General features: G+C 39.7%; 1 protein-coding gene across 1 annotated transcript; it reads left to right on the top strand.

Moving 5' to 3' along the window:
- The first annotated feature begins 1,037 nt into the window (after nucleotides 1-1,037).
- On the top strand, nucleotides 1,038-12,087 carry CRLF2 (cytokine receptor like factor 2). The gene is made up of 8 exons (XM_035114491.2): nucleotides 1,038-1,083; nucleotides 1,359-1,464; nucleotides 3,577-3,740; nucleotides 5,131-5,267; nucleotides 7,154-7,307; nucleotides 8,685-8,802; nucleotides 10,460-10,544; nucleotides 11,959-12,087. Exons 2-8 carry the CDS (start codon nucleotides 1,403-1,405, stop codon nucleotides 12,085-12,087), a joined length of 849 nt encoding a protein of 282 aa, XP_034970382.2. The 5' UTR covers nucleotides 1,038-1,083; nucleotides 1,359-1,402.
- Nucleotides 12,088-12,957: the final 870 nt, after the last annotated feature.

The raw sequence follows: 12,957 nt of genomic DNA, 5'->3' as shown, positions 1-12,957 counted from the left end.
GGACTTATATTTGACACCCATAGTCACTTAGTAAAAAGAAAGCCTAATCTATGCAACTTTTAAGATCTGTGAGAACAGATTATAATTCTCTCGCTATTTGCACATATTTCCTATAGTCACTTCCTCTAGATTTCCATTTTTGATACAAAGCTATTCAGTAGTAAAGATAGATCAGTCCTAGAGAAATACTGCTGTGGTTTATATTGATAATAATTTGATCATACACTATATTTCCAGGTATGGGGTTGAGCGCTAAATCCACTGCTGCTGTTCTGCTCTGCATCCTCCTGCTGGTTTCTCAGTCATGGGCACAATGTAAGTTAAAATCTGACAATATGAATTTTTAGCACAAATACCAGTATTAACAACTCAGTATTAGCAACCATTCACTTTATAATGCACAAAAATTACAAAGACTTGAACGAAATTTAGAGTTAAATCAATTGTAAAGGTTTGTTTGAACCAAGTCTTTGTAACACTAAATGTCAGAGGCAAAATTCATAATGTTCAGTATAAGGTAAGCTCGAACAATATAGTATATGTTGCAACTTTCAGGACAGAACACAATAGATATGCAATACTGTAGTTACATAAGGTGCAGATCTTATTACAGCTACAGAGATCTGAAACATGTAACAAAGATATTTTTTTTCTAAAAAAGGTTAAATAAATTAAGTGCTTTTTTTATTACTTGGTTTTGGGGTGGGATTTTTTTTGCATTAAAAATTCTAAGCAGCATTACTTATAACTAAAAGCCACAGGAATTTGTGTCTTTTGTTTTCTGGAAGTAGTTCAATAAATGTAATTTAATGTTACATCTATGGTCTGGTTTTTCTTTTTTCTTTTAAATGAATTCTACAGGAAAACAACAACCTACCATTTAAAAATCACGATTATGATGGGAAATAATGACCTGCTAGTTAATGCTGTACAAAATTACATGGAAAAAAATGCTCATGCTTTTCATCTGCAGTGTGGGATTTTTTTGCCATTCTTCCTTTCGTATTCAGTCTTATTATTCACTTTGTTTTCAAGGTTTATACCCCTTCAATCAATTTAATGGTTCTGAAGACGTCTTGGCAGGTAATGATACAAAAACAGAGCTCTCGAATATATTCACACACAACCTAGAAACCCTCCTTTTAATCTCCAAGCTTCAGCAGAATAGGCTTCTCTTTGGTGTTGCCATTTTAGGACAACTCACCCGCTTTTTCTAGCCTTATGCTATAAGTTTCTCCTTTTTAGTACTGAGAGGTGCAGCAGAAACATGTATATTTAGAAGATCTAACTTGGATGAGACTGATAGCCCTTTATTTTGCGGATTATTTTAAACAATTACAACCCTTCCTCTTTGCTAGATGGTTGCACAAAATACAAAATACAGAATGTCAATGGTGAGAGGATGGAGATTTCATGGCATGCAAAAAATAATTTTCCAGGCAGGAACATGACGATGTCTTATAAGTAAGTACTGGCAAACAGACTTTCTCTGGATTTCTAGGTTTGAATGCTGGGAATTTTCAAACAAATTGGTATTGATATGCACCCCCCCTCCGCCTTTCCCCTTTCCTTTCACTCCCTTTTATCCAAAGGAACTAAAGCATGAGATAGATAAGATCTTATATTTATATTCTGAACTCAAGCTAGTGAGAACATTGATCTTATTGCACATATTCACTGTCCATTCCATACTGTTTGGAGGTCACAAATAGCTTTTCTGTTTGGTTGTTGGGAGAAAGCTGTCTTCTCAACACTTTAAAAAACCCTACAACCTATGGCCAATTCTGGTGGCCAATTCTAAATGTGACTATTGGTTTCACTGGACTTTCTTGTAGCATGTGAAGATCGGTGTAATATACTCAAACCATCTTGCTCTGGTGAGCAACCTGGCCACTGAATTCTGCACCAGCTGAAGTTTCCGAACCGTCTCCAGAGGAAGCCCTACGTATAACGCATTGCAGTAATCTACCCTTGAAGTTACCAAGGCATAGACAACAGTAGTTAGGCTATCCCTGTCTAGACAGGGGCATAGCTGGGCCACCAGCCAAAGCAGATGGAAGGCACTCTGGACCACTGAGGCCACCTGAGCCTTGAGCAACAACAAAGGATACAGGAGTATCCCTAAGCTACGAACCTGCTCCTTGAAAGGAAGTATAACCCCATCAAGAGCAGGCAACCTCCCACCCATCCGGTCTAGGGAACAACCCACTAACAGTGCCTCAGTATTATTTGGATTGAGTTTCAGTCTGTTGGCTCTCATCCAGTCCATTACCGAGGCAAGACACTGATCCAGCATTTCCACTGCCTCACCTGCAGATGTAAAGGAGAAACAGAGCTGAGTGTCGTCAGTATACTGCTGGCAACATACTCCAAACCTCCAGATAACCCCACCCAGCGGTTTCGTGCACAGTAGATGTTAAACAATGTAGGTGATAAGATTGAGCCCTGCAGAACCCCACATTGAAGGTTCCAAGGGGCTGAAAAGCATCCCCCCCAAGCAACAACTTCTGGGAATGACCATCCAAGTAGGACTGGAACCACCACGAAGCGGTGCCACCCACCCCTAGTTCGGACAGTCACTCCAGAAGGATAGTGAGTGGTATCTAAAGCCAGTGAGTGGAATATAGAGCCTCCAGACACTGCAAAAAGTACAAGAATATATGGGTGAGCTGCTGGAATATGTCACACACAACACCCCTCTCTCCTGGCTGGTGGGACCTTTCATTCTCTCTGGCAAGCTGCCTGTTGAAGCTGCAGAACCAGCAGAGTAAGGCTATCTTGGAACAGGCAAGACCTCTTGCTATTCACTCTTCTTGCTCTAGATGTCAGCACTGTCTTTTGATAACTTAGCAGCAGATGAGCTCTGTTACTATAGAAGACAAGCATCTTTGTGCTGGCTCAACTCTCAGAATTGTAAATACTGTGTTTCTCTGAAAATAAGACACCATCTTATATTTATTTTTCCTCAAAAAAATACACTATGGCTTATTTTCAGGGGATGTCTTATTTTTTCCTCCTCCTCCTCCTGCCGCGGCCGGCATTGCTGCTGCGCCTATCACTATGTCTTATTCTCGGGGTATGGCTCATATTCCTTGAATGCTTAAAAATCCTGCTACGACTTATTTTATGGCCACGTCTTATTTTCGGGGAAACAGGGTATCCAAAACAATAACTTCATTTATTTAAAACTGCAAACTGTTATAGGGTGAAGTTGTTAATATTGAAGTGGTGGAAATTAAATAGATGGTCAAAACCAGTATAGTTGGAAATCATGTTGTCCCTACCCCAAAGGAACATCACGTGACTTGTGGTTGTCAAATCCTGTCAATTGCCTTGCTTTTTGGGGAAAGTGTTTCAAAGAAGGCCAACTAAACACTACTGCATTCTATTATTTTTAAAAATTAAATTGAAATAAAATAGGTATCTTACATTTCATGTAAGATACCTGGCAAGGCAGGGATTCCCCTCCACAGGCATAGGCAAGGATTATATTCCCTTTAAAGCATTTCCAAACATCCTGATTTTCAATGGAAAAGATTTTTGCCATCTTATTGAATATGATTATTTCAATTGCAGGTTTGATAAACAAGAAGAGAAGCAGTGCATGGAATATATGCATGACCAAGGATACAACAGTGGCTGTCGGTTTCCTACTGAAGGGCTTTATCTGCACATTTACATTAGGAATCCAAATCAGACAGAGGAGGTTTACTATGATGAACAAGAGAGCAGCAATTTGTGTAAGTTAACAACTATTATTACTCCGGCAGCAATCTTTTCTGGTGTCGGTGCCTGGCTAGGATTACAAAAGAAAAACGGGGAAGCAACAGCAATTTGACTTCTTCAAATTCCACTTAGTAAATATCTGTGTCGTTATTTTTATTATTATTAATGGGATGCGGGTGGCGCTGTGGCCTAAACCACTGAGCCTCTTGGGCTTGCCTATCAGAAGGTCGGCTGTTCAAATCCCCGCAATGGGGTGAGCTCCCAATGCTCGGTCCCAGCTCCTGCCACCCTAGCAGTTCGAAAGCACCCCAGTGGAAGTAAATAAACAGGTACCTCTGTGGTGGGAAGGTAAACGGCATTTCTGTGTGCTCTGGCTTCCGTCAGAAGTGGTATAATAATAATAATAATAATAATAATAATAATAATAATAATAATAATAATAATAATTTATTATTTATACCCCGCCTATCTGGCTGGGTTTCTCCAGCCACTCTGGGCGGCTTCCAGAAGGATATTAAAATTCAATAATCTATTAGTTTAGTCATGCTGGCCACATAACCCAGAAAGCTGTCTGTGAACAAACACCGGCTCCCTTGGCCTGGAAGTGAGATGAACGCCGCAACCCCATAGTCACCTTTGACTGAACTTAACCATCCAGGGGTCCTTTCCTTCTCTTCTTCTTCTTCTTCTTCTTCTTCTTCTTCTTCTTCTTCTTCTTCTTCTTCTTCTTCTTCTTCTTCTTCTTCTTCTTCTTCTTCTTCTTCTCCCCAATGCTGCCTAATTTCAATTTTATTTACCATTTTTGATGCCATTTATACGCAGTAGTACTTTGTATTTCACAGTACGGAGAGCTGTTGTGCTGTTTTTACCTTTCCACATCAATCTCTGCCTGGGAATTCAGTGTTGTAATAGAGGATTCTGATTAATGTTCTAAGGCGCACACTTAGTTAACATAGAATGCTTTGGAGTTTCACTGTGGCAAATACGACTACCATATTTTTTTTGGGGGGGGGGACCTGTGCCGGGGACAAAGTGTCTTTCCAAGAACCTTGTGTTCTCTCACTCATCTTTTCAATGAGGGACTGCCTTTCATGCTTTCAAAGAGCCCAGAAATCCCCAGGAATCAATTTATAACTATCACACACAACAACATTTGATTCTCGGCATACAGTAGTTTTTGCTATCTGACTGCATTTAAAAGTGTTCTCGCCACATATTTAACCTTATATAGCATGCAACAACATGCCGTAGCAGTTATTCGTTGACTGATAGCTTATGTGATTTCATATTTTGTTGTTATTTGGGCAGGCTTCAGTCAAGGGATGCCAACAAGTCCAATGCGTTCAGTTATAACATTTTGTAGCTAGACTGTGTAATTGAGTGTATTAATTTTATCTTCACCAGTGAAGCCCAACCCACCTGAAAATGTTACTTTCCAATGGGCAGATGACGAAGTAACTGTGCAGTGCAAGGCAGTTGAGAATGAGCATTGTTTTCGCTTTGAGCTTCAGTACAAAAGCCAACTTGACAAAGATTGGCAGGTGGGTAGATAAGTGCAGCTTTGTGTTGCAGAATGGAAACCTGGAAAGGGACTTTTTCTTTTGCAGTGCAAAAATAAATGTGGGTGGTTTTTGTTAGGAGTTTTCCACCACATCAACATAGTCTCGAATCGATGAATTTGAAGCTCATCATCTTGGGTTGCCTGCAGCAAGAAAGAAGGCCTTGAAGCCTGTCAAAGCGAAGATGTCCAGAATAGCAAATGGACCGCTGAGGCCCAGCTGTGGAAAGTGTGCTGATTATTGTGCAGATCAAATCTCCTGCATTTGCTGCAGTTTGGCACCTTCATGCTCCAACATTGTAGGCTTTTTGGTTGGCCCATTGATATTGGTTTCAACTTGGAACTTCTGCAAGACACAGGATGCAGGGAAAACAATTATCTGAGCAACAGACTCTTCAAGTGTCCCTATTTTCCAGGGACAGGTCTAGATTTACAGAAGCCGTCACGGTTTCTGATTAGATCCTGGACGTCCCTATTTTCACTGGAGAAATGTTGGAGGGTATGGAGTTATGTGACTCCTGGTCCAATGAGATACAACCTTTAGAAGACATCTGAAGGCAGCCCTGTATAGGGAAGTTTTCAAAATGTTTAATGTTTTATTATGTTTTTATATCTGTTGGAAGCCACCCAGAGTGGCTGGGGCAACCCAGTCAGATGGGTGGGGTATAAATAACAAACATTCTCATTGGAGAAATGTTGGCGGTTATGCAATGACATCACCGTGCACTCTAAATTGATTGCCAGTGGACTGTTGCTCACATCCCCCTCATCTGTGTATTTCGACACACAGTCCCAATTATCTGAGTGGAACTTAATTTCACAAACTGAGTTTAAGTAGCTGTGTTTAGGCAACTAAAGATCTGATAATTCCTTGGAGACTTGATATGCAAGAAAGCTGGGGAAATCCCCGAGTTGCTACTTCATTGTTCTAATTCATATGTTGATTATTTCTTCATGGTGTGCATCTGCACAAGCTTCTTTCTTTCAAAGCATTGCCAGAATAATGAACTAAGGGTTGTATCAAACTAAGTTAGTCATGTCCATTGATTTCAATGGGTCTACTCTGTGCAAGGCAAGCATAGGATATAACCCTGAGATAAGAAATGAGGGAAAAAATAAAGAACAAAATATGATACAAAGGGAGGTAAGATGAAACCCTAATGCTTTGTTCTTCAAAAATAGAAATGTGGAACTTCCAAGTGATCTACAGTCATACCTCAGTTTAAGTACGCCTCGGTTTGAGTATTTTCAGTTTAAGTACTCTGCGGACCTGTCTGGAACGGATTAATCCACTTTCAATGGGAAAGTTCGCTTCAGGTTAAGTACGCTTCAGGTTAAATACGGACTTCCGGAACCAATTACACTCATACCTCGGGTTAAGTATGCTTCAGGTTGAGTATTCCGCGGACCCGTCTGGAACAGATTAATCTACTTTCCATTACTTTCAATGGGAAAGTTCGCTTCAGGTTAAGTACGCTTCAGTTTAAGTACTCCACAGACCGTCTGGAACGGATTAATCCACTTTCCATTACTTTCAATGGGAAAGTTCGCTTCAGGTTAAGTTCGCTTTAGGTTAAGTACAGACTTCTGGAACCAATTGTGTTTGTAAACCGAGGTACCACTGTACTGTATTGGATTTTAAAGAAAACTCTCAGTTGTCTATGATTCAATATATATTGTTTAGAATTGTGGTGCAAACAATTAAGGTACAAGTGAGTTCCAAAGTCTGAAGAAACAACTCTTTCCCCAGATATTAGGCCCCGACACACAGTCTTTATTGCAAACCAAAATATTCCCAAAGCCTGTTAGAGTAGCCTACAAAATATACAATGAACAAAATTATTAATGACTGATACTCTTGCTGTTCAGTCTAGGGACCAAGCATGTTGTGAGATTAAAGACCAAGGATTTGATCCAGCGAAATGCTATTCCTTTCGATTCAGGCTGAAACACAGTTGCAGTGGATTTTCTTATTCCAGTGAATGGGGAGCAGAAACACATTGGAAAAATGGCAGCTCTGTAGGTAAAAATAATAAAAAAGAATGCACTGCTACTGCAAATCCTCTTTCTGAAACCTTCTATTTCTAGATAATGTTAACATGCAAACCTACGTCTTGTCTTTTATTTAGTGTTCAGGGTACGCTGTTATACAGGGTGCCCCCAGACACTGCCACTCTTCTGCAGTCGGGATTCAAGCACATACTGTAAGCTTTAGGTTTGCACAATTGAAGTGGAATAATAATAATAATAATAATAATAATAATAATAATAATAATAATAATACCCCACATTCTGTCACCATAACACAACAAATCCACTATTTTATTTGATTTTAAATTGTTTAAGAACCAACAACTTACCCTCCCCTGCCCTGCTGTCAAATACCCCCACTCCCAAATTAGCAGTGATAACAGGGCAATGACAAAATCCCTTCAATGATTTTTCCAGGCACTGAGGAGTCTGGGAAATGTAGTTCTCCACAGGACCTGGAAAGTTGCCATTGCAGTATTCTAGGGGCTGGGAGGTTTTGCACAGCCAACTCCAGCGAAACCATGCCACTGTACCTTGCCATTTCTGGGTGCGTTTTGGGGAAGGGAGGGGGAAGTGGGGCACGCTTTAGGGCAGTTGAGGGAAAACTTTGATTCATCACATATTGTGGAACTACAACCCCCATCAACCCCAGTAAGCAACTATAAAAGTCAAGATCCAAACTGAGCAGAGTTCTCCCATAACCATCCCAAGCCATATTTCCAAATGATGATGTCCACATTTTAAAAGGAATGGATTAGCAAGACAGAAAATATGCTGGTTGCAATGCACTGAGGGTGATTAGTCAACACAGGGACCTGTTTTCAGTGACACCCCAGTGGCCCATTTCACAACTGGGAAACAGCAGAGAATTGGACACAGGACTTTAAATGAATTTCAGTTGATATTCTTTCCAGACAACCTTTTGTTATAATATATTCCTTTAAAAGCATTCATTAGCAGGCATCAGCACATGTATATGACACCATATTTCCTATTCCAGTATAGTCACGCTTTCTGTTGGAACGAAGAAGGTTAGTTATATAAATGACAATATAAAGAGCTAAATGACAATATAAAGAGCTAATTTTTATTCACAAAGCAGAAAAATCTCATACTGGTATCCTTGTATTCTTTCATCCTGGCAGAAGGGTACTTCAGTGGACAACACAAAACGCCACATTATTGTGAAATGTAGAAGCTTTAAAAGAATGGTGGCCTAAAGATTAATAGTCCATATTATTCCATTTTTTAATAATTGCTTTTCGAAAGAAAGAGTTGGCCAAAATATGCTTCAAAGAATCTGATGTTTCTCTTCTCAAATATACTGGAAAACACTTTGAACTTTTTTTCTTTTTGTGATTCCTCAAAGATTCCTGTGATATAGATGTCTCCGAACCCAAATCAATTACAGTAATCCCTTTGACTTTGGTGATGGCTGGCATCCTGGTAATATTTGCCCTTCTGTTGTGCGTTTGCAGATGGAAAAGGTAAATGCTGCTTTGTGCACTCACAAACTCTTGATCAAAATGACAGAACAATATTTGCGGCAGGAAGGCCTACACATTTCAGGGATCTATTGGGTACAGTGTGCATTTTGAGAAAGGATGAACTGCACCTATCCATCGGATCTTGGCTGGTGGAGATGAGGACCATCAAGGTGTGGCAGATAGACCTTCAGCAGTTTACTCCCCCCCCCGAAAATTTTACTCTCATATAACAGATGGGATGGAATGTTTGGAATTTGCTATATATATGATGTGGGTCTTCCAGGTTTATAATTTTGAGAATAGTAGAGAATGAATGCATGGGATCTGAGTCAGACTAGGGCCAACTATGTCTCCAGGATTTACACAAATATCCTGGAGAAGCTGTGTGAAGTTTTTTGCATGTAGGTAAGAATAAACAGATTGGATAGGCAGGAGCAAAGAAAGGGTCGTCGGCAAAGGGTGGAACGCTAGAGAAGATTCAAAGGAAGCCCTCTGGCCAACAAGTAACATAAAAGTCACAAGGTGGTACAGGAAGTTTATGTAAAGTCTTCTAGCCAATCAGAATATGGAGTGGCTTCCCTTCACTCATCCTGGATAAAATTAAGGATTGGGCTCATAAAAGAATGCATGAGGAGCATCGTGAAAACATCTCGGCTAGCTCCACCACCAATAGTTGGAGAAGGCATGCCTCCACACTTTGCCCAATGTGTGAAGGGGCTTTGTGTGAATACTGATGTATGTGCTTAGAGTCCTTTCACATGCCAGCTGGTCAGGGCATTGCAGCTGCATGTGTTGGGGGAGAGGCAAGCAATCCCTGGCATCTCCAGGTAGGTATGAGAGACTTCCCATCCAGAACCCTGGAGAGCGACTGACAGTCGGTAGGAATAACGCTGAGCTACGGTAGTTGGCTCAAAGCCTGATTTGGTTTAAGGTGGCTAACTATAATCCTAAGTGTTACCACCCTTGCACATCTTTTTAACATGCTGTATGGGTGTGTGTGTCTAAAACCCCTCTTTTTAGAACTGCATTTGCAGTGGATGTAACTTTTAGCTGTCCATTCTTCCCTGCCAAGGAATCAGTGCTCTCTCTCTGCTCTGGAGAAACTCGACAGACTCCATTTATCATAATAAATGGACACTTTACTAGTAAGAAAATATTACTGAGTATGATGATTTTGTGATGGAGCCATATGATTGTGGTGGATTCATATATGGGGGGGGGGGTCCAAAATCCTGTTCATTTTCAAAGATGTTTGTCCTTGTCATGTCGAGGGTGAATGAAATCCTGAACTTTTGGGCCAAGTTTGTCCCCAACCTGACTTTAAGTGTAAGCGAAGATGCATGCCTGGTTCTATGAAATCCCTTTAAATGAACTAGGCTCTGACTTTAAGCTCTAAGCCTGGTATGTTGTCTTTCATCAGCTGAAAGGTGCCCTTTCCCCATCCCATTTGCTATATGTGCCATTAATTTTTAAAATAAATTATTTCCCCCTCTTTGATTTTAAGGACCCTTCAAATGATCTGGGGCATAAAATGTCTGTTTCTGCTTTTACTTAAATGCTGAAGATCCTGTATTTAATGCCTACTTTTCGAACAGAACTTTTCTTTTTCTTTTATGGTTTTTTATTGTAATCATTTAAATTATTTCTTTTTTTACAGAATTAGGAAGATCCTAATGCCTGCTGTACCAGACCCCAAACATCTATATTCTGATTTGTTCAGCAATCATAATGGGAACTTTCAGGTAGAGCATCATGTTCTTTCCAGGTTTCTTTCCCTTGTATTCTGATTTTCTTTTTCTCAAACTTGCTTTGATCCCTTCTGAAATATGCATGCATTCTTGCGTTCCCAGCTGCACATTTAGTGATTTTTAATACCCCAGATAAAATGCGACTATTGAGAGGAAAGCAAATCTAGAACCATGGTTTTTATCTTGCTGCAACAAAGGACCCACATCTTTATTAAGCCTAATAAAGCAATTACCAATTACCAAAAAACACAGGATCAATATTTTTCAAGGAAGTCCAAAATACTTTATGGATGTTGCAGTTAAAGAATTTTTTTTTTGCAAGATTTTGTACTTACTCTTTATAAGTTGCAAAAAAGAAGTAAACATTACAAACGTGTAAAGTCACAGAAACTTTAGACATAGTTAGTTAATTAGTTAATTTGTTGTTACGGTTTTCGGCCAGCACACACATTTATACATCAAACAATCCAATATACAATTTAAAATATATACAATAAATATAAACTATAGCCATTATAAAAATTATTAGATAATAGAAATTATCTAATTTCAGACCCAGGTAATTATAGACCCATTAGCCTACTTAACACCGTCAGCAAACTATATGCTCTGCACCTCAAAGATAAACTATTAGACTGGCTTGAGATGGAAGCCTTAATAGCAGACGAACAGGCTGGCTTCCAAAAAGGCCGAGCCACAATCAACCATTGTCTAGTTCTTCAGTACACAGTCAACAAATCTTCCGCTATATATGCGGCTTTCATCGATTTAAAGACTGCTTTCGATTCCATCTCAAGAACCAACTTTAGACATATTTAGAGAGGTTGTAAAAAAAAAAATCTTTTGGACTGAGGTGATGAAAATTGATAAGATTTCAGGACATAAATTAAGTACAGACCCCACAGTCATACTAGGAGAATTAAATGCTGTTAGAAAAGTTATAGGAAAATGGTAAAACATTGGTACCCAGATACTGGAATAGAAAACCGCATCTTGAAAGGAAGAAAAAAATGACATCTTGGTGTAGAGTTTTAATGCGCAAAACATAATATAAGAAACTGTAATGAAGTAATACGATAATGAAATGGGATTATCTAAATTTTTGGCACAAAGATATCCAATATTTGAATAATGAAATTAAATACAAAAATATTGGGAAAGAATTTTGGAAGTGATAAAGGAAGTAAAATAATGTTCATCAATAAAACAGATTACTATAGTTTTATTATTGAATTGTTGGTAATATGCTAGTCTTTAAGAGTCAGTAAGAAGAGTTATCTGAAACAGACTATTGTAGTCAGCCCTCTGGCTTGTGTTAATGAACTGTAAGGTGGTTTTACATCAGCTGAGGATATCTAGTAGGAAGAGCTTCTGCTTAAACAAATGATGATGTCCACATTTTTTAAAGGAATGGATTAGCAAGACAGAAAATGTGCTGGTTCAAACAAAGGTAAAATATGATGATGATGTTGATGAAGAAGAAGAATGTGCAATTGAAGAGGAAGAAGGAAAAAAATTCCAGGGAGCCAAAGTATAAGCCAGAGGTAACGTTCTTGAAATTCCAAGCACGGATTGAGGGTAGAGGGATAGAGAAACTTGAATGCCCACTTTCCACTTCTATCCAGCATGTTTTCACTGGCAGTTCTACAGTTATTGGGTCTGCACAGATCTCTCCCTCAAAAAGGAGAAGAAAGAACTTCAGGACCCAGGTTTTCATGCAGTTGACTGCTCATATGAAGGGTCCAATTCACACTGTCACTGTTTGTCCAATGGTAGAGAGGGCTTATGGTACCCCTTCTCTGTACTGTCTCAGCACCTCCTCTGATTGAATGTATGAACTGGGGTACAGAATACATTCAGGACATCATTGTTTTCTCAGTATTGTTGCATGACACCCCAGGCTCCAAATGGTGTGAGTCTCCAGGGGTTCCAGTTGCTTACCCAGGGTTTGGTTTCCTCAAGACTGTGGTTTATTTGCACATATGTACAATCTGAACCTACAATGGAGGGGCTCATAGCATTTAGCACACCCACAGCCTTGGATTCAAGCAGAGATGGGGCATGGCTCTCTTTCTCTGGCTTCCTAGTCTGCCCCCTTGCTTCCAGCTTAAAGCTCACGTGGCTCAAATCCTAACTCTTTTTCTTTCTAACTAACAGTTGTGGAAGGTGGGGGGTACCCATGTACCTTTGTTGATTTTGTTGATTTTGCTACCTTAGGGGGGCATTGCATCACCAGGAAACTAGCCTGGCTATTCCAGGAATCGAATCCATGCAAGAGCCAGGAATTAGAAGGGGGCTCAGGTATACAGCCTACCCCCCGCAAATGCATAACACTATGTTCCCTCTCCCCAATGTTATTATGGTAGGCAATTAAGAAGATACTTAAGGGCTCCAACATGTACCAGAA

This window comes from Zootoca vivipara, chromosome 4, assembly GCF_963506605.1.
Source record: "Zootoca vivipara chromosome 4, rZooViv1.1, whole genome shotgun sequence".
Classification (NCBI taxonomy): domain Eukaryota; kingdom Metazoa; phylum Chordata; class Lepidosauria; order Squamata; family Lacertidae; genus Zootoca; species Zootoca vivipara.
The sequence above is the reverse complement of the archived record's forward strand: the minus strand, read 5'-3'. Positions and strand labels throughout refer to the sequence as shown.